Source organism: Symphalangus syndactylus, chromosome 4 (assembly GCF_028878055.3).
Source record: "Symphalangus syndactylus isolate Jambi chromosome 4, NHGRI_mSymSyn1-v2.1_pri, whole genome shotgun sequence".
Lineage (NCBI taxonomy): Eukaryota > Metazoa > Chordata > Mammalia > Primates > Hylobatidae > Symphalangus > Symphalangus syndactylus.
In genome coordinates this window covers 64,131,501-64,150,738 of record NC_072426.2, presented here as the reverse complement: position 1 = coordinate 64,150,738, position 19,238 = coordinate 64,131,501, and the positions used below count along the sequence as shown (strand labels likewise).

The 19,238-nt window shown below is 39.0% G+C and overlaps 1 protein-coding gene across 4 annotated transcripts in view; it reads left to right on the top strand.

The window, feature by feature from the left end:
- The first annotated feature begins 381 nt into the window (after window positions 1–381).
- EGF (epidermal growth factor) overlaps window positions 382–19,238 on the top strand; it is a 98,725-nt gene continuing 79,868 nt past the window's right edge. For all 4 annotated transcript variants that reach the window (XM_055273983.2, XM_063637772.1, XM_055273982.2 and 1 more), the window contains exon 1: window positions 382–508. In XM_055273983.2, the coding sequence (XP_055129958.1) occupies window positions 382–508 (127 nt within the window). The remainder of the gene's footprint in view (window positions 509–19,238) is intronic.

Below are 19,238 nucleotides of genomic sequence, written 5' to 3'. Positions count from 1 at the left end.
GAACTTTCCATCAGTTCTTCCTTTCTTTTTCCTCTCTAAGCCTTTGCCTTGCTCTGTCTGTCACAGTGAAGTCGGCCAGAGCAGGGCTGTTAAACTCTGTGAAATTTGTCATAAGGGTGTCAGGTATTCCTTATTGGCTTCCAAAGAGACATAGATAAAGAAATCTTTCCTGTGGCTTCCCTTGGCAGGCTGCATTCAGAAGGTCTCTCAGTTGAAGAAAGAGCTTGGAGGACAACAGCACAACAGGAGAGTAAAAGATGCCCCAGGGCTGAGGCCCCCGCTCAGGCAGCCGCATCTGGGGTCAGTCATACTCACCTTGCCCGAGTCATGCTCCAGCAAAATCAAGCTGTTTTCTTTTGAAAGTTCAAACTCATCAAGATTATGCTGCTCATTCTTTTCATTCTGTTGCCAGTAGTTTTAAAATTTAGTTTTGTTAGTCTCTCAGCACCGCAGCACTGGAGATGTCCTGAAGGTACTCTCGCAGGAAATGGGAATTCTACTTGTGTGGGTAAGTATTCCAATGAAAAGGAGCTCCAGGTCTCCGGAAACTGCCCCCACATCCCTGTTGGTTCAATCTGGTATACTTGGGCATTTAAAAAAGTTTGTCTTTGGGTATGTATAGTTGCTTAATTTTTGTTTTCTGATGCATGTTTATTTTCTTACTAGCCATTAGAGCTAATCTGCTACCAACTATAAAATTTCATAACACTCAAACTGTACTTCTGTGTATAAGTAAATGAATATGCCTCATTTTAAACTAGCAGAACATTTCATGGAAGTTTCAGCTTTTACTCTGACAAGAGGAGTAATTAACACCTGGCTGATTGGCTTGGAAATTAGGGAAACAGATGGTTGATTTTTTGTTTGTCTGTTTGAAACTCTTAAGCCACAAAGAAAAAAATTCTTCCTTCTGATAACTTAGTGTAAGAATTTAGAAGTTGCTAAAAATTATTGAAAAATAGAAAGGGAACTGTGAACAAAGGTAATTGTGAAAATTAACCTAAATTTCAATTTGAACCTCCTTCACTTTCTCCCCACTCTTACTGTTTCTGAGGCTCTGACACAATTCCAGAGTTTTAGTAACAGGTGCATTGCAACTTTGAGAACTGCCAAATATGACAATGGGTAAATAAGCCACACTGTCCTCTCATATTAAATGGGTTTTTCGCCAAGGGGAAATGGGAGCTTGACTGAATGCGAATTACAATCCTGCCAAAGGATATTGCCTGAAAAACATTCTCTCTCTAACTGTTAATTCATTTATTTAATCCTCGGGTGGGTCTCCAACCTGCTGCTTAGACACGGCAGCCGCCTCCGTCGATGAGAGGGTATGAGCTGCCCCGATATTCCATTTTTATCAGCTTGCCCTTTTGAGATGGGGTCTGGCTTTTAAAAAGAGGTAGATCGAGGGGGAAAACACAGTACAGTTTCCAGAAGAGACACCTATGGAAGACAGTACACAATAGGCAATAGTTTGAATAAAGAGAGCAGAATGGAGCCAAATTGCCAAAGCTAGGCTGCTGTCCTGGCTCTCCCATTAAGGAAGTTCCCGATGAGGAAATCAGGTGCTTTTGCTCAGAATCTCTGGACTCTGTTCTCAGGTAGCACTCCTTGTAACAGGTGAGCAGAACTCTAGGGTATTTGAAATAAAGACTTAATCCTAGTGATCTCTATGTTCCCAGCACCTAGGACATTCCTGCTTCCACAGCGTGTACTCAGCAAATTCTCGTGTATGAATGAGGCGTCTTTCTCTGATCTGCTAATGACATTGTCCTAGAGAACAGCAACAAAAAGAGGGTGACAAAAGACAAAAATGGCCCCATGAACCTTAGACTCAGCTGTTGGAGGCAGAAGTAAAACTTTTGTATACAGTTATGTCAAATGGACTGGACTCTCTTTGGGGTGGGAGAATTTTCCGTGGAGTAATTGGCAAATATCTAGAGTTGGGCACTGTCATTTGCATGGGATGTGAGGGGTGATGGCTGGGCCAATCTATCAGGCAGCCAGAAGCTAGGAAAGAAGAACTCAGGTTGCTGAAGCAGAACCCAAGAAATTACAAAAATGAGCTTTTATGGATGGCTCTAGGATCCCAGAATAGTCTGATTCCTGCTGGCAAGCAAGTCTATGCCTTGTTTTCCTTGCCACCTCTGGTGGCTCAGAAGTGCCTTCATTGAGGTAGGTTGTACCCAATAAATATGAAACCCAGGATAGAAACAATGAGTTGGGGAGACTGTGTCACAGCGTGGAAGGAACCACAGGTTTTAGAAACAAACAAGCCTCATTTCATATCCATGCTACCAACTTAATAGCTGAGTTACCTTAGAATATCTGTGGGAAATAATACCCTCGCCCACTGCTTTTAGGATTTTTTTGTGGGGAATCACATGAGATAACCTAGCATGTACCAAAGCATGGTGCTTAGCAGAGTACGCTCAATAAATGTCCTCTTGGGCTCCACGTCTTGGCTAAATCTCTTTGATCAAGTCGTATGATGAGATGCTGTATTTGAACAGTGCAGTGACACGGCACAGATCCATGGAGTGTGGAATGTGTGGATGGCACTTTGGGACTCCCTGCCTCTCTGCTTCCTCATTTCTTGCAAGTCACTGGTTTAAATCCCATACTTTACACTCCTGGTCTCATGTTAACTGATAACTGCCTGGGTCACCCTCTGTCACTGTGTGCATTTCAGAGGATAGTATTTCTTTCTCCTCTCTAAATAGATATGGTGCCATCATCTATTTTTCCCTCATTTAAATTCTACTTGCCTTATTTCTTGCCCTTGGCGTTGAGACAGATCACCTCTGCAGCCACCTGATCCAGCAGGAAGAATGCTTTATGGTCTAACAGTATTCAGGTAAACTTATGCAAGATTGTTACTCATGTGACTGCTAGCCGGATAAACCAAGTGATAGCAACACAGTTAGGTTTCTTTCTATTCCCCTCCCTCTCCCTCCTTTTAACTGAGTGTTCTGTTAGCGTCTACTTGAGCTACAGCAGGTGAGGAGAGCAGGAAAGAAAACTGCTGGCAAGTGGTGTCTGAACTTTCAAGGCTATTTACCCTGGAGGACAAATAACAGTTGAAAAACTGTTCCTGTTTGGCTTCTGTACCTGCATTATTTGTATGAACTTTTTTGGTAATAAAGGGTAAGGAAGAAGTACAGCCTTCCAGCTGCAGGAGGGATCCTGGGGTGGCACTAAGTTATCCAACTGGGTAGATCACTTTTAGTAGTAAACAGTGAAATCACTGATTTCAGTACCGGCTAAGGTGTGGTCAGCGTCCCAGTCATGTGCAAACCAGAGTAATTCTGAGACCAGGGGCTTGTTTGTTTTTTCAGCCAGGGTTATGCAATTTTTTTTTTTTTTTCTAACGGCAGTGAAACTATCCTCCAAATATTCAGTGGCGTTTGGTCATTGAGCTTAGCGGTAAAGAAGCATAAATTTTGGAGACAGATTGCTTGCCTGGGTTCAAATCCCATTTCTGCTGCTTGTGAACTGTGTGTCTCATTTGCCTTACCCTAAAATGAAGATAATTGTACCCTCTTCCGAGGACTCTTGTAGTATTGCGTTAATGTATTCATTTTCGATGCTGGCTGCACATTAGAATCACTAATGTCTGGGTGGCCACCCCAGGCAGTCTGGATCAGAGTCTCTTCTGGGAGTGGAATCTAGGCCTCATTTTTTTTTTAATGTTCTCGTGGTGATTCTAACCAACAGCCTGGATTAGAACCACTGACTTAATATATGTAAAGTGCACAAAACAGAGCTTGGCATACAATAAACACTCCATAAGCCTGAGATTCTATTAATGCTTTTGTTGTTTTAAAAATTATTTTTATGAATGTAATAGTATTTTCTAAATGTGGCTTGGTTTAGCCTATAATCATTGAACATTTTTTATACATGCCAAAATGCCATATTGAAAAACCCAATAATAGTTCTACAACATTAAAAATTGCAGTCAAAATAATTTTAAAATACATAACTCATATTTTTGTAATCAGAAGTAATGTTTATTAAAAATACAAAAACATATCAACTTGATTTGAGTAAGTACCTTTGTGAAACTGTGGCTCTGGTGTTTGTCTTTTCCTTATACCAACTGATAAAAAATTTCATTCATTGCAAATTAAGTCTGTTTGTCAGGTTTCTTACCGGTAATAATCTTATTTTAACAGCAGCGAAAACAAGCCACTTGAAAGTAATAGTGATTATTTCAATTTTTTACATATTTTTGCCCATGTGTGGAACCCTGCCCTTGACGATTTTTAAAGCTATTAAAAGCATATAAAAATGGTAAATTAGTTTTCTCAGTTAATTTACATTTTGGGGCTAATTTGAGCTTGTCCAGATATTTGACATTCAATTTAGAAGTTGCTTGTGTTCAGGGTAGAGCAAGTAATTGATTGTTTCCATCAAAAGTAAACAGACTAATAATTTGGCTCAAGTAAATTAAAAACCTTACTTTATAATTTACAAATCTGCCTTTGTGAAAATCCATTTCAAATTATTCCTTGGGTAGTATGATTGGTTGGAGGCTTTTTAGCTTTTAGTTTCTGTCTTTTTTTTTTATTTCAATTTTTACTTTACATTCAGGTGTACATGTGGAGGTTTGTTACAAGGGGATATTGTGTGATGGTGAGGTTTGGGCTTCTATTGATCCCATGTGATCAGTTGGTTTTTTTATTTTTTGAGACAGGTTTTGCTCTGTTGCCCAGGCTAGAGTGCAGTGGCATGATCTTGGCTCACTGCAACCTCCGCCTCCCAGGTTCAAGCAATTCTCCTGCCTCAGCCTCCTGAGTAGTTGGGATTATAGGCATGTGCCACCACACCTGCTAATTTTTGTATTTTTATAGAGAAGGGGTTTCATCATGTTGGCCAGGCTGGTCTCAAACTCTTGACCTCAAGTGATCAGCCCGCCTCAGCCTCCCAAAGTGCTGGGATTACAGCCATGAGCCACCACGACTGGCCTCAGTTGGTTTATTAAATCAGTAGTCTCCAGACTCCGTTCCATCAGTAAAATAATTAAAATGTAAGCATATGCTTCTAATAAACACATTTATTTATCAATTACATACATGTAATATGTACACTGTACACATGAACATGTGTATGTAATGAACATTACACAACAAATAATATATCTAATATTTTCTTTCTACACAATAGCAAACCATCTTACTAGCCTCTATGTGATATACACCTTCCTTGGAAGACAGTTTTAGAAAATAAGTGAAATGGTAGAATAAACGTTTACCTTTTCTTCACTGTAAGCTCTGTTCCTTTCTCTTGATTGCTAGGTGTGTTTTTTTTTTTTTAATTTCAAGTAAAGGTGGATTATTCATAGTGAATGACTTTTCTCAGAGTGTGTAATGGTAGAAACAGAAATGCATGTGGTTGTGCTGAGATTCTTCCAGAAGGAGCAGAAGGCCAGATGATGTTCCTGAGAGGGACCTGGAGTTTGAGAAATGCCCAAGTCCTGTGGCTTGCTGGACTCAGCATCTATTTAAATTAAAGTGACCTGCACCTCCATCATATGTTCCAGGAAACCCAGTGCCTCTCTCCTCTGTCTTGGAAGATGCTGGAGGTGGGCGCTGTGATGAGGAAGGCAAGGCTATGTGTCCCTTCTGGGCCTCCTACTGAATGATTCATCTACTGTGTGTCTCGCTGCCCTCATGTACTGTCCCTTTCCCATACTTCACCACCTCACACCAGCCACCACCCTGTCTCACTTACTTCTTGAAAGAACGAGGAAACAATTGTTATGAGCTGTGAGGGGACAGACTTTACCTGAAGGTTTGCTGTTGGGAGGGTTGCAGCAGGGGCAGGGGCTGCTTACATCCCAGCACTTCCAACAACAAAGTAAAACATTTTTCATTCCTGTTCCTAAAAGTGACACAATGTCATCTGTGGAAGGGACTTGCCAGGCATCTCTTTTTCTTGGGCCTTAGTCTTCCACCACATGAGCCAAACTCTCTTTCTCCCACAGTGATACTGACCTGCACCTTGGCCCCTTTCCTGGGCCTCCTTAATCTACTTCAGACCATCCACATCCTTCTACAGAACATTTTAGATTTCTTCTTCCTCCAGTTTTGCTTTTCTGATCATATCTGAGACCTGCCTTTTTAAATGAAAATAACTTTAAAAAACTATTAAATAGTGCACTGATGTGTTTTGCTAAACAAAAACAGTTGTGTACTCCTTTGAGAATTTCTGGCTCCTGGTTTCAAAGTAATCATTTTCCTTTTCCTTCTACAATGGGAGATGTTAATTTTGCTTCTCTCTCTCTCTCTGTCTTATATTCTGAGTCTGGGAAGGGACTACAGCACTTCAGGGCTGGGGAGTGCCTTTACTTTGGCTTGGTGGACACAAGTCATAAGTAAGGCAGGGCACTGACTTGAAAAGAGACTTTTCTCTCCTGGTTATTCTAATGAATCACAGCAAAGATTTCATGTAAGTGGGAAAAAATGAGGTATTTGAAGAAAAATGTTCATCTAGGATTTCAATCCATTAAAAAGCACCCAATCATGGACACCTACAAGAGGATAAGTGACTGTCTTTCAATACTGACACATTGTCTTCTGAGACAGGAGCTAATAGAAACACATAGCGCATGACATCCTCTTTAACATGAGCTATGTTGACATGTACGAACAGGTCTGGTCATGGCCAGTGATTGTGAGTTATGCTATAGGTTGCCCTCCTCCATTATCCACAATCCTTAAAGAGGATTTTAGTAAAAGTTAGAGATTGATCTCACTTGTGCTCAGGTGAAATGAGTGACAGGTAGGGGGGACCTACTTCCAGGAGCACTGTGGCCTCACATTGGCGTGGCCAGACATCAAGGAGATCAGAGGAGAGCTCTTGATGGGGTGAGGATGAGGGAGGTAGGCCCCGAAATCTCTCAGAAAGGTCTAGGGTAGGAGGATTTTAAAGGAGGCTGATTTCCAGCAATTTGCTTGTGGTGGCATGGTCCAAAAAATTTCACTATAAAAAAGAAATGTGCCCTTATTTAGTAGTTACTGACTGGTCAGGTCAAGTGTAAACTATACACATCCGTAAATAGAGAAGTATTCTCAGAATATTCCCTAGTCAGTCAGTGGTCTGCTATTGGGAGCATCAAATAGTTTGGCTTGTGAATCAGTACAATGTCTTTTATTTTTATCATTGATGTGTAGGTTTCATTTCACAAATTCATATAGATCAATTTATAAGTTGTTTTGTAATCCATACAGAGTTAAAAAGCCAAACATTGAACCTCAGATGAAAGGTAACAAAGATTTCTTACCTGGAAAATAAGTCTTCTAAAATCTGTTCAAAGTCCTTAAACTTTTTGTCACTTTGATTACAACAGAGGAAACTAGGAGAACCTAGCAACTTTCCAATGTAAATTCCCTGATCTAAGCTATTTTAGCAATTATTGTACAGAAGTAGTTTTTATAAACTTATTGCGAACAAAACAATTAAAGACTCAATAACTATCCTCAATAGCTGGAAATGACTGCATTGGAGAGCATTTTCAAAATGGTCAGTTTTTAAGAAAGAAATCGCTTTCTCTCACTGGTGTGGCCAGAGGTCAAGGAGAACAGAGGAGAGCCCTTGATGGGGCAAGGATAAGACAGTCAGGCCCTGGAATCTCTCAGACAGGTCTAGGTCAGTTTTAAAGAAAGAAATCACACTCTTTTAAAGGACTCCTAAATCTTTTTCAAGAAATTTTAAATTCCAGGAAGCAGTTTAGTGCTTAGTTTAATTATTACTCCAAATTTGGGCCATCCTAGAGCTAGTAAACAAAATATTAGTCTTGTTATATTATAGTTTCTCATGTGAGAATTAGAATTAACTTTAAGAAAGAACCAGAAACAACAACAGCAACTACAGAGATCCTGACCATTGGAATGTAATTGTCCCCATTGTCTATTTACTTCTTGCCTACAGGCCAGTGCTTTCCTCCAGAATGCTAATATTGTTCACCATGAAGGAAGTATTGCCTAGATATTAGGTGAACTAAGAACATAGATTCACTTTGTAGAGATTCTTTATTACCACTGAGGTGGCTGTGCACACAGCCATCCCAGGCCCTTCCCAGCTGTCCTGTTTGCTGGGGCTCATGACAAGATGACTGAGAGTCAGGTCTGGAAGGATGAATACTACTATTGCCCGGTGTAGAAGAAGAAAAAATTACACTGAACAGAAGGGATCTTTACACTTCTTGAAAGATCTTACTATCTCTGAAAATGTTTTACTCTCTTGTTTTATATGGCCAAAGTTAATAACTTCCAAAGGCAATTGTGGAATAATGCTTGTCAATATGTCTTTCTTTAGGAGATGTTCTATTTCTTAACAGCATCTTCCAGAGCTTTTTTCTCAATTCTTGGAATTAGCAAATGTATAGAAACTTCAGTTGTTTTAGCCAAATACAAGGCAGAAACTTCTACTCTCATCACCTGTTGACCTCCTTGCTAAGTCTGGAATCTGAATTGGTGTGGGCATCTGTTTTGTTTTTTTTTTTTAATTCTGACTTGATTTTCTGATTCTCCCAAGTTGGCCAAACATACTAATGCCTCTCAGTGTCTGGATTTCCCAAGTATTTCCTAGGACATTCAGTACACTGGAATTTGTGTGTGTGTGTGTGAAGGTATTTGAGAGCCAGCCAACTGCTGTGACAGTGATTCATGGCAGGCACCAATTTATTTGCAAAGCTTCTTCCTAGTGATGTAAGAGCCCTTTTGAGGAAAGCACTGCCTCCTTCCTCCATTCAGACTACCCTCCCAGGGTGCTATAGACCAGCTTTGTGCGTAGTAAGGGAATTACATCCATGAAGTGGTTCTTTCTGTGGGTAGGTGGTTGCTAGGCTACAGATAGTCGCAACAGCATCATGGCAGCTGCCTTGTTCTTCAGCACATGGTGTATCAGTTGAGAAATAGTGTTTTATTTCATTCACTCCAATACTTTTCTGGTTAAAATTTTACAAGCTTCAAGAAGGATCTTTCTTTTTCACATACACCATTCTTGTATAAACAGGTCAAAAACAGATTAGTCAAACTGAACATTGTCATAATACGTGCCGGTTGACACCAATCCTCTGCTCTTCCAGCACAGGCCTTCCCTTACGAGGTTTAAAAACATGCCGAACGGTTGAAGTTACCAAGGGTATTCTGGTGTTTTTCTCCCTTCCTCTGAAGTGCATAATTATTCTGTTTACCGTAAGATTTTCAACACAAAGGAAATTAACTTCTCCTTGGTGTGCAGGGAAATTGCAAAGGTTATTGTCATTAATGCTAATTTACCCACTATATCTTTTAGATTCAAGCAACATTGTTTAGAATGTTCAATGCTCTAAGTGGATCAAAAGGCTTATTATTTTTTGGAAGACAAATTTGAAAAGCCTACTGGAACTTTTATCTCTCCTGGTTATTCTAATGAATCATGGCAAAAATTTCATGTAAGTGGGAAAAAATGAGGTATTTGAAGAAAAATGTTCATCTAGGATTTCAATCCATTAAAAAGCACCCAATCATGGATACCTACAAGAGGATAAGTGACTGTCTTTCAATTCTGACATGTTGTCTTCTGAGACAGGAGCTAATAGAAACACATAGCGCACGACATCCTCTTTAACATGAGCTATGTTGACACATATGAAGTTACCAGATTTATTACTTCCAAGAAATGCAGTGCCATTTTCAAACAAAGGATACATTTTAAGCAGAGTGAATTCTGGTTGGTTCTTTATACAGTGGGTTGATCTTGTCACACAGGCAAAAATGGAGCAGTTTTTGGGCAGATTGTTCTAGTGTTACATTTGCTTGTTGCCTTACTTTGCAAGAAGTTCTCTCATCTTTGGTCAGCGTCCTGTGTCTGGCATGTCATGTTAGGCCTCAGCTTTTGAAATTGATAGGGTCTAATTCTGGAGCTGATACAAGCTGTTAATACCTACCTCTTAGATTGCTATGAGTACTAAATGGATTAATTCATGTAAAGTGCTTAGAATCTTAGCTGACACAGTGAGTTATCAGCAAATATTGGCTATTACTCTCTACCAAAAACCATAAATGAGACATATTAGAAACATCTTTGCCTTCTATAATTTTTCTAATATATTATTAGAAAATAATATATTATTTTCTTCAAATTTTCAACAATGCTTAGAGAAGTCGGTTTCCTGGGATGAGCTAAGTCCTAAAAACCATCTTAACCAGCAGGTTCTTCGTGATTTTTTAGAAATTACCCTTTTTATTATCCTAACGTAAGACAAAACTCCCCATTAATTATTTTTTAATAGTTAATCTTGCTATTTGTTACATATGTCTTCAAGAGAATTATGTAAAATATTCTTTCTGTATATTTATATAGCTGTACCTATAGGTATATATGTATATAGGTAGGGCCCAGAACTTAATGACCAGTGTAGGATTAATGAGAACAGTGAAACTGGGCTCAGGAAATAACAATACGCCAACACTTCTTAATTTTACCTCATTTTTATCTTTTTGTCTAGAACACTCAGGATATAGTATCTACGGGCAAATATTTATGTGTTTATCCTTGCAATTTGAGAAACTAAATTTAAAGCTGGTTAAAAAAGAGAGAAGATAATTGTATTCAGTATAAATGAGACTTACACCAAATTTTGTACCTCCAATAAATTTTTTATAGATTTAATCAGTAGATTAATTTTTAGAATTCCTTTAGAAAGTTGAGTGTTTAGTGTCACTTAGGGGGAAGTTATTTGTTTTAAGTTATGTTTTACTTCATTTAGTAGGACTCATGATGACATATTTTAAAATTATTTTTATTATTTTTTGAGACAGGGTCTCACTCTTGTCACCCAGGCTGGAGGGCAATGGTGCAATCAAGGCACACTGCAGCCTTGACTTCCTGAGCTCAGGTGATGCTTCCACATCAGCTTCCTGAGTAGCTGGAACTACAGGTGTACGCCAGCACACCCAACTAATTTCCGTATTTTTAGTAGAGACAGGATTTCACCATGTTGCCCAGGCTGGTCTTGAACTCCTGGGCCCAAGAGAGCCACCCACCTTGGCCTCCCAAGTGCTGGGATTATAGGTGTGAGCCACCACGCCTGGCCTATGACACATTATTGATTTCATATTTGAAGTTCCAAGAAACAGAGAAGGAAACAATTCACAGAAAGTAGAGGTTAAGGTGAATAATATTTATGTAGGAATTTATTACAAGTTTAAACCTCCTTGCTAAAGTGTCACAAACAAGAAAGTTATTGAATTCTTTAGTGCATACAGAATATGAATTAAATTGATAAATGTCATATTACAAAGGATCTTCAAGATCATTTAGCCCAACTGCTTCTTATTATGGATGAGAGGCTGAGATCCAGACAGATGAAGTAGCTTCTCAGGTCCTATGAGAATATAGCTCAGGACCCTAGACTCTTATTCTGCGAAATTTACAATGCACATGACACCTCCCAAGACTGATTGTTGAAAGTCCATCAATGTAATGATTTTATTAGTTCTTTCTACCAAAAAAAAATTAATAGTTTAAAGTTGGTTTAGGAAAACTTTCTTAATATATCTAGTTCTCTATGTTGAAAGCACTTTGAAAGTAGGATTGAATAAATGAAATTTCCTTTTATATAAATTACATCCATGAATTAACTCAAATCAAGTCAGCAAGTATTTATTGGACGCTAGGTGCTTGGGCTGACAGTGGAGATATCACTGATCCACATACACAGGGTTCCCTGACAGGGCAATGGGGCTCCAGAGCTCAGTCAGCAGTTTACCTGATGACTTACGGATCCTCTTATTTGGTTTTATCAAAACTAACTCTTACAAAATTCAACAAGTGGCTCAGATGCCTTCCTGCAAAGAAACTAAAGATTGCAGACAACACTAATATTGCAAACCTAAGAGAATAATGAGGAAAGGGCAGCCTTGACACCTTTCTTATTCCTAGGATGAGCTTTTTGTTGGCTACATAAGAGCTGAACGCAATGTAAATCTCCATAGATCTGACCAAAAAAAAGTTAAAACAAGAAATTAACAAGAAGACAGCCTGAAAAATGGATTTACAATTGTTATTATTAGCGATGAACCTCACAAAAATTGTAAAGTGTACCTGGGAAGATGTTAGCTAATGGTAACATGAAGTCATCAGGACAAGCAAGATATTTGTAAATGAGTATCCAGGATCTGAAAATGATTTTTTATAATTTTTACAGTTGTGTTCAAAGTTATGATAGTTAAGAAGACTCTATTTACTAAGCTTAATGAAAAAAGTCAGAAGCCTCTCTCGAGGTTTCTTACATTACGGCAAAAGAGGAAAAGCCTGATATTATTGGTGAAACACTTGTTCTTCCTGCTTCCTGTGGTGGTAAAATATTGCTAAAATAATACATGAAAAACCACGTGACAACAAATTAAAATGTGTTCCTTTGTAAACAAATACTGCTGAGAACTGTGCAGAAAGAATCAATGAAAATGTGATGAAGTAAGTACTAAGCAATTATACTGATGAATGAAAGTAAAGGTGTTTCTAATATATTACAGCGTATGGTTATTTTCTAGAAAGTAATAGCCAACATTTACTGGGAACTCACTATGTGTCAGACAAGATTCTAAGCACTTTAGATGAATTATTTTACTTATTCTTTTTAACAATCTCTGAGGTAAGTATTACTATTATTCCCCTTTTATTTTTGCAGATGAAGAAACCAAGACACGGAGAGCTTAAGTCATGTGCTGAAGGCCACACTGCCAATAGTATTGGAGCCAGTAAAGAGTCAACATGAGTACTCTGTCTCCAGTGCCAGTAATCTTAGCCACTATCATAATTACCTCAACAATGAAATGCTCAGAGAACTATAATTCTTTTCTATGAGAGAGTAAGGGAAACATGCAACAGAAAAGAAATTTTCTCAGTGAAAGTTCTCAGAAGTCAGAAATGAATTTTATATATCAAAAAATGTTCTATGAAAAAAATAGTATAAGTGTATTCCGCAGTGGTACAGCCACTGCATTTACTAGAACATCAACCAAAAAGCATTCTTGGTGAGATCACAGAGAACACTACAGCCTTCACAGCAAGACGTGTGGCAAAGAAGTTGAAACTGGAATTGCATCAAGCATTATGGAACGTCACTGATGTAGTTATTCCTATAAAACAAGACTAGTCTCTTTATAATACTTTGTATTGGATGGGGAGTAATCATAAAAATATTTGTCTTACATATTTTCCACATAGTATCTTGAAGCAAAGCACTTAATAGAACAGTCAAATGTCACATGTCACAAAACGTCAAATGTCACAAGCAGGAGGACTGCTTGAGGCCAGAGTTTGTGACCAGCCTAGGCAACATAGGAGACCCTATCTCTACAAATAACTTAAAAACTTAGCTGGGCATGGTGGTATGTGACTGTAGTCTTGGCTTTTCGGAAGGCTGAGGTGGGAGGATCTCTTGAGCCCAGGAGTTCAAGGCTGAAGTGAGCTAGGATTGTGCTACTACACTCCAGCCTGGGCAACAGAGTGAGAGGCTTTTTTTTTCTTTTTTTGAGACGGAGTCTCGCTCTGTCGCCCAGGCTGGAGTGCAGTGGCACGATCTCATCTCACTGCAAGCTCCGCCTCTCGGGTTCACGCCATTCTCCTGCCTCAGCCTCCCGAGTAGCTGGGACTACAGGCGCCCGCCACCACGCCCAGCTAATTTTTTTTTTTGTATTTTTAGTAGAGACGGGGTTTCACCGAGTTAGCCAGGATGGTCTCGGTCTCCTGAGCTCGTGATCCGCCCGCCTCGGCCTCCCAAGGTGCTGGGATTACAGGCGTGAGCCACCGCGCCCGGCTGAGACGCTGTCTTTAAAAGAAGAAAAAGAAAAGGACAAGTGTTTAACAATTTTTGGCTTTTTTAAAATGTTTGTGATTACAGATAGATGTCAGTAGTATGCTACCCAAAAAGTAACTACAACAACAAAACTTTATCCAAGTTACAGGTGATGTTTTAACAAGTGAGAAAGTGACTACTAATTATAAGAAATTTGTGTAGAAAGAGAGCAGTTTGAAGATAGATGTTGGAGATGTTTCCATTGTTGTGTGATTTTATTGTTGAATCAATGCCAATATGTCACCTGTTAAAAATTCTTGTGTCTGCGCTTTTACAACATTTACAGACAGCTTTCTAAGCTATTTTTAAAAATCTTCCAAATACAGAGTTTTTGTCTTTTTAAATCCACTTGTTAAAAACATAAAACGCAATACCTTCTGGTTAGTTTTCATTTACTGTTTAAAATCTAGAAAGATAGAAATTTGCTGGTCTAATTCAACAAAATTTGTGAATAATTGAGGGATGTAATTAAAAAGTAAATTTCGTGATTTTGTAAATACAGCCAATGATGTATTTATTTCATTTGATATAGACATAATTGTGAAAAATTATTTTTGTTTAAAAAAGCTGTCAAAAACCAAATATCAAAACATGTTGATCTTTAAACTAGATTTTTTATCAAATTCAAGCTTTTCAGTAAACGCAAACTAATCAGAAGGTGTTATGTAATCTCAATTTTTAACACGCAGGGGGACTTTTGGGACTGTGGGACATTCCCAACTGGAGATGTCCACCAAAGACATGTCCAGGCCGGACGCGGTGGCTCACGCCTGTAATCCTAGCATTTTGGGAGGCTGAGGCAGGTGGATCACGAGGTCAGGAGATCGAGACCATCCTGGCTAACTCGGTGAAACCCCGTCTCTACTAAAAACACAAAAAATTAGCCAGGCATGGCGGCAGGCGCCTGTGGTCCCAGCTACTCTGGAGGCTGAGGCAGGAGAATGGCGAACGAACCCGGGAGGCGGAGTTTGCAGTGAATGGAGATTGTGCCACTGCACTCCAGCCTGGGCGACAGAGTGAGACTCCGTCTCAAAAAAAAAAAAAAAAAAAAAAAAGACACGTCCAAAAGTAGATGCAAAACTCAGTAGGCAGATCAGGATGGTGATTTCTGAATTTTGCCGTGTGCGTGTGTGCGTGTGTGTGTGTGTGTGTGTGTGTGAAACATTTGGAAAAACTTTTCTAATGCTTTAATGTTGGTAATAAAATTGAGCATAATTTGTGTTGAAAAGCTGAGGGGTGTTTAAACATTCTTACCTAAGATGAAGGATTACCTACAGCACAGGAACATTATAACAGTTCACTGTTCTGCAAAACTGAATTATTATGAGTTTTAAAAGTTATAATGAGCTGTAGTATTGGATAACGGATAGACACATAAATTAATAGAACAGAAGAGAAAGTTCAGAAATGGACTCACACAAGTACATTCATTTGATATTTAACAAAGATGTTAAAGCAATTTAATGGTGAAAGGCCAGTCTTTTTCAACAAAGGGTGTTGGACCAATTAGACATCTATAAGCAAAATAATAAACATCAATCAATACATTAGTTTGATCAGGAAAGGTGGGACAACTCAAAGAGTAGGGTAGGGTGGGGGTAGGTTCCAGGTCACAGAAAATTTTTCAAAGATTTTCTGATTGGCAATTAATTAAAAGACTTATCATCTAAGGACCTGGAATCAGTAGAAAGGAATGTCTGGGTTAAGATAAGGGGTTGTGGAGACCAAGGTTTTATTATGCAGATGAAGCCTCCAGGTAGCAGGCTTCAGAGCTCTTATAAGATCTAAAAAGGTGCCAGACTCTTAGTTAATTCTCTCCTGGGTCAGGGGAAAGACCTAGAAATGAATGGGGGTTATCTGCAGAATGTAGATTTTCCCATCAAGAGACAGCTTTGCAGGACCATTTCAAAACATGTCAAAGAAATATATTTTGGGATAAAATATTTTGCTTTCTTTCAGGGTCTGCTATTTGTCATGTGATGCTATACTAGAGCTAGGCTGGAATTTGTTTGTCTTATTGCTACAAAAAGTCTGTTTTGTCAATCTTAAGATCGTTCTTTTAATGTTAATGCTGGTCAGCTGTGCCTGAATTCCAACGGGAGGAGGGTGTAATAAGGCATGTCCCACCCTCACTTCCCATGATGGCCTGAACTAGTTTTTCAGGTTGACTTTGAAATGCCCTTGGCTGAGAGCAGGGGTCTATTCAGTTGGTTGGGAGGCTTAGAATTTTATTTTTTGTTTACAAATGCAATATATTATAGAAGTAGACATAAAATTATTCAGGTGATGTAATTATAGGAATCTATTTAAAGGGACCTGCTTTATAATTAATTCTGGAAGATGGATGTAGGGAATCTAGCCTTATGGTGAGATTGTGGGTTCCTTGACACAACTGAACTAAAACACACTGAACAAATTCTAGTACATTCAGATAAGCAGTATAGCTTGGTCTTTAAAAGCTAGGATGTGTGATGAGAAAGGCATAGCTTTGTACCCCTACCCCGCTATTTATTGGCCTTGTGACTTGTGGCAAGTTAACTGCTTGAAACTTTCCTTTCTTCTTCTGTAAAATAGAGATGTTGAGAGCATTTACCTCCTAGTGTTCTCTAATTAAATGAAATAATGCATTCAATATGCTACCCCACAGATAACACACAATATGTTGACTATAATTATTCTGATGAAATTCACCACCCACCCTGTTAGAGTGTTGAGTGTGGAATAGCACATTAAAGACTGAGAAGTCCTGTTGAAAACAAAACGAAACAAGTTTCATGTTGCAGAACTTGCTAGTCTCAATTAATAGCCTGAGGACCTGGGAACTAAACCTCTTCAGTTTACATGTAAATGTGGTTGGGGGTAGGTAGGGGCTGTTTTCTGCTCTGGATGACACATTTCTATCACTACTCTAGGCAATCTTCATTCACAATTTTGGGGAAGCAAAATGAGTTCCAGAGCATTTTTTTTTTAATGGAATTAAGACTTAAATTCAAATCTCCTGGCTCTTATTTCTGGGTGTATTATTTTTAAATCATCTGGCTTCTCTCTCTCACTTGACCTGAATTTTGACATAGATGAATAAACTGAGAAGAAAGCTGTGAAAAGAAATTTGTGCTTGATATGGTTGGCTCTGCGTCCCCACCTAAATTCCATCTTGAATTGTAATCCCCAGGTGTTGAGGGAGAGACCTGGTGGGAAGTGATTGGATCATGAGGGCAGTTTCCCCAATTGTGTTCTCGTGATAGTGAGTGAGTTCTCACGAGATCTGATGGTTTTATAAGGGGCTTCACCGGTTTGCTGTCTCTTCTCGCTCCTGCCGCATGTGAAGAAGGTCTTTGCTTCCACTTTGCCTTCCGCCATGATTGTAAGTTTCCCGAGGCCTCACCAGCTGTGTGGAGCTGTCAGTCAATTAAACCTCTTTCCTTTGTGTTACGCAGTCTTGGGTATTTCTTTATAGCAGTGTGAAAATGGACTAATACAGTGCTCTTTTAAGTACCGTAACTGAAGAGGAGATGAGATAGTTTTTCAGAGTGAACGAAACGCTCTGTACTTCATAAAAGTACAAGCTGTCATTTAAGTCAGCCCCTGGGGAGTAGTAATAAATGACTCTTCTCAGGGGCTTTCAGTGGGAGCAGTGTGAGGAGGCCTCAGCCTTCCTTATGTAGGTCCATTAGCTTAGAACCACATTCTTTTCTCATGGTGTCACTGAAGTTTTTGAGGTCCAGAAGCTCCGTTTGCACTCTCTTCATCTTGTGAGTTTTCAGTCTGTCTCTAGATTTAGGGAAAGAAACCTGTGGTGTTGAGGGCAGGTGGCAGTGTTGACCTGGGAGACAGCTAGGATTTCTTGTTAATCTGGTTGTGGCTATCATTTATGTGTTAACTAGCTCTCATGAGTGTTTGCCCCCAAGGCCTGCAGAAGACAGGTAATGTCTCCTCTCACTTACCTGTGTGGGGCACTCCCTCAGACTCACAGAGGATGAAGGGGTGTGTGTTATGAAATGTTCTGTTTCTGTCTCCTACTTCAAGCAAAGCCTGCTTTTCATCACTGACCTCTGTGCTATGTAGTCATAGTTCTTTCTAGTCACTGATGAACATCTTCAATGTGCTCCAAACATTCTGAACTCCTTTCTAATTCCTGAAGATCCCCTACTAATCCCTGGGTTGAGAAGTCAGAGGTTCTAATTGATTTGCTGTTTGCTGCCTTAAGGTTTGTGTTCCCTAGAAATGATGTTTCGTTTTCTATGTACTTCCCCCCTTACTGAACTGCACCCAAAACAAATGTTGTAGGTTTTGACATGGGAAAGCTTTAGCTGTTCAAACATGCACACCTTGCTGACATTCAAATCCACAGACTGTACCACACATCAGTGTTTACAGAGTCCTTGACAGGTCTGAAAAAACATTACCATATTTATCATTTCCATTGTTAGAACAGAATAATGGCAAATGATATACATGTAGTCCTCCACAATTAATAAAATACTTTCACATCTGTAATTATTATTCACAAAGCCTAATTCTCAAAGTGTTTCATTTTCTTTAAAATTATATTTTATTACATTCTTACAAATATAGCCTGGGCTCTGGTTTACATAAAATGATGTTGACAGTGTAGGAAAAATAAACGGTGCTTTGAGGGAATGGAATTACAATTGGTTACGCAAAGAAAATGAAGATTGTAATATCTTGACATGTGACAACCCAGACCAAGGCAGGGGAGAGTTGGAAGTGTACTAGATTGCGAGTGCACTAGATTGCGACTGCAGTACCTGGATTCTAATTCCAAGTCTACCACCTACTAGTGGTGGGACTTTGGGAAACATCATTGAATTTCCTCTTAATTAGATCCGTGTTTTCCCGGTTCACCAAGACCTGAGAATCACCTGGAGTGCCTGTTTTAAAAAAAAAAAAAAGAAAAGAAAAAAGCATAGCCCTCAGCCCAGCCCTGCTGGATTAACTGGAATCTCAAGAGTAGAGTAGGGATCTGCAAAAATTACGAACATTCACTCACACAGAGGCACCCTGGGTGATTCTCTTAAACAAACAATTTTGGGAAACAATTTGAAAATGTCAAGAGTCTTCCTAGTTGCTAGGAACTGTATGCTGTGATTAGCCCTTAGATGGGCAAAATCTGAAGATAAAATGTATTAATTATTTATACTTTGATTTTATAGTTTTATAATTACTCTATTTTTTTGAAAAGTTACAGAAGTTAGTGCTATAATTTGTGTTTTATGAATTTAAAAATTCTTGCGATTTCTCTTTTCCCTTTGACTTTTTGGTTTATTGGTTCATGGTGTTATGTTGAGGATAAATGAGGTCAGGATGTAAAAATTTGTTATTATTGCTGTTAGTAAAATAACTACCATTGACTAGACCCATCTTT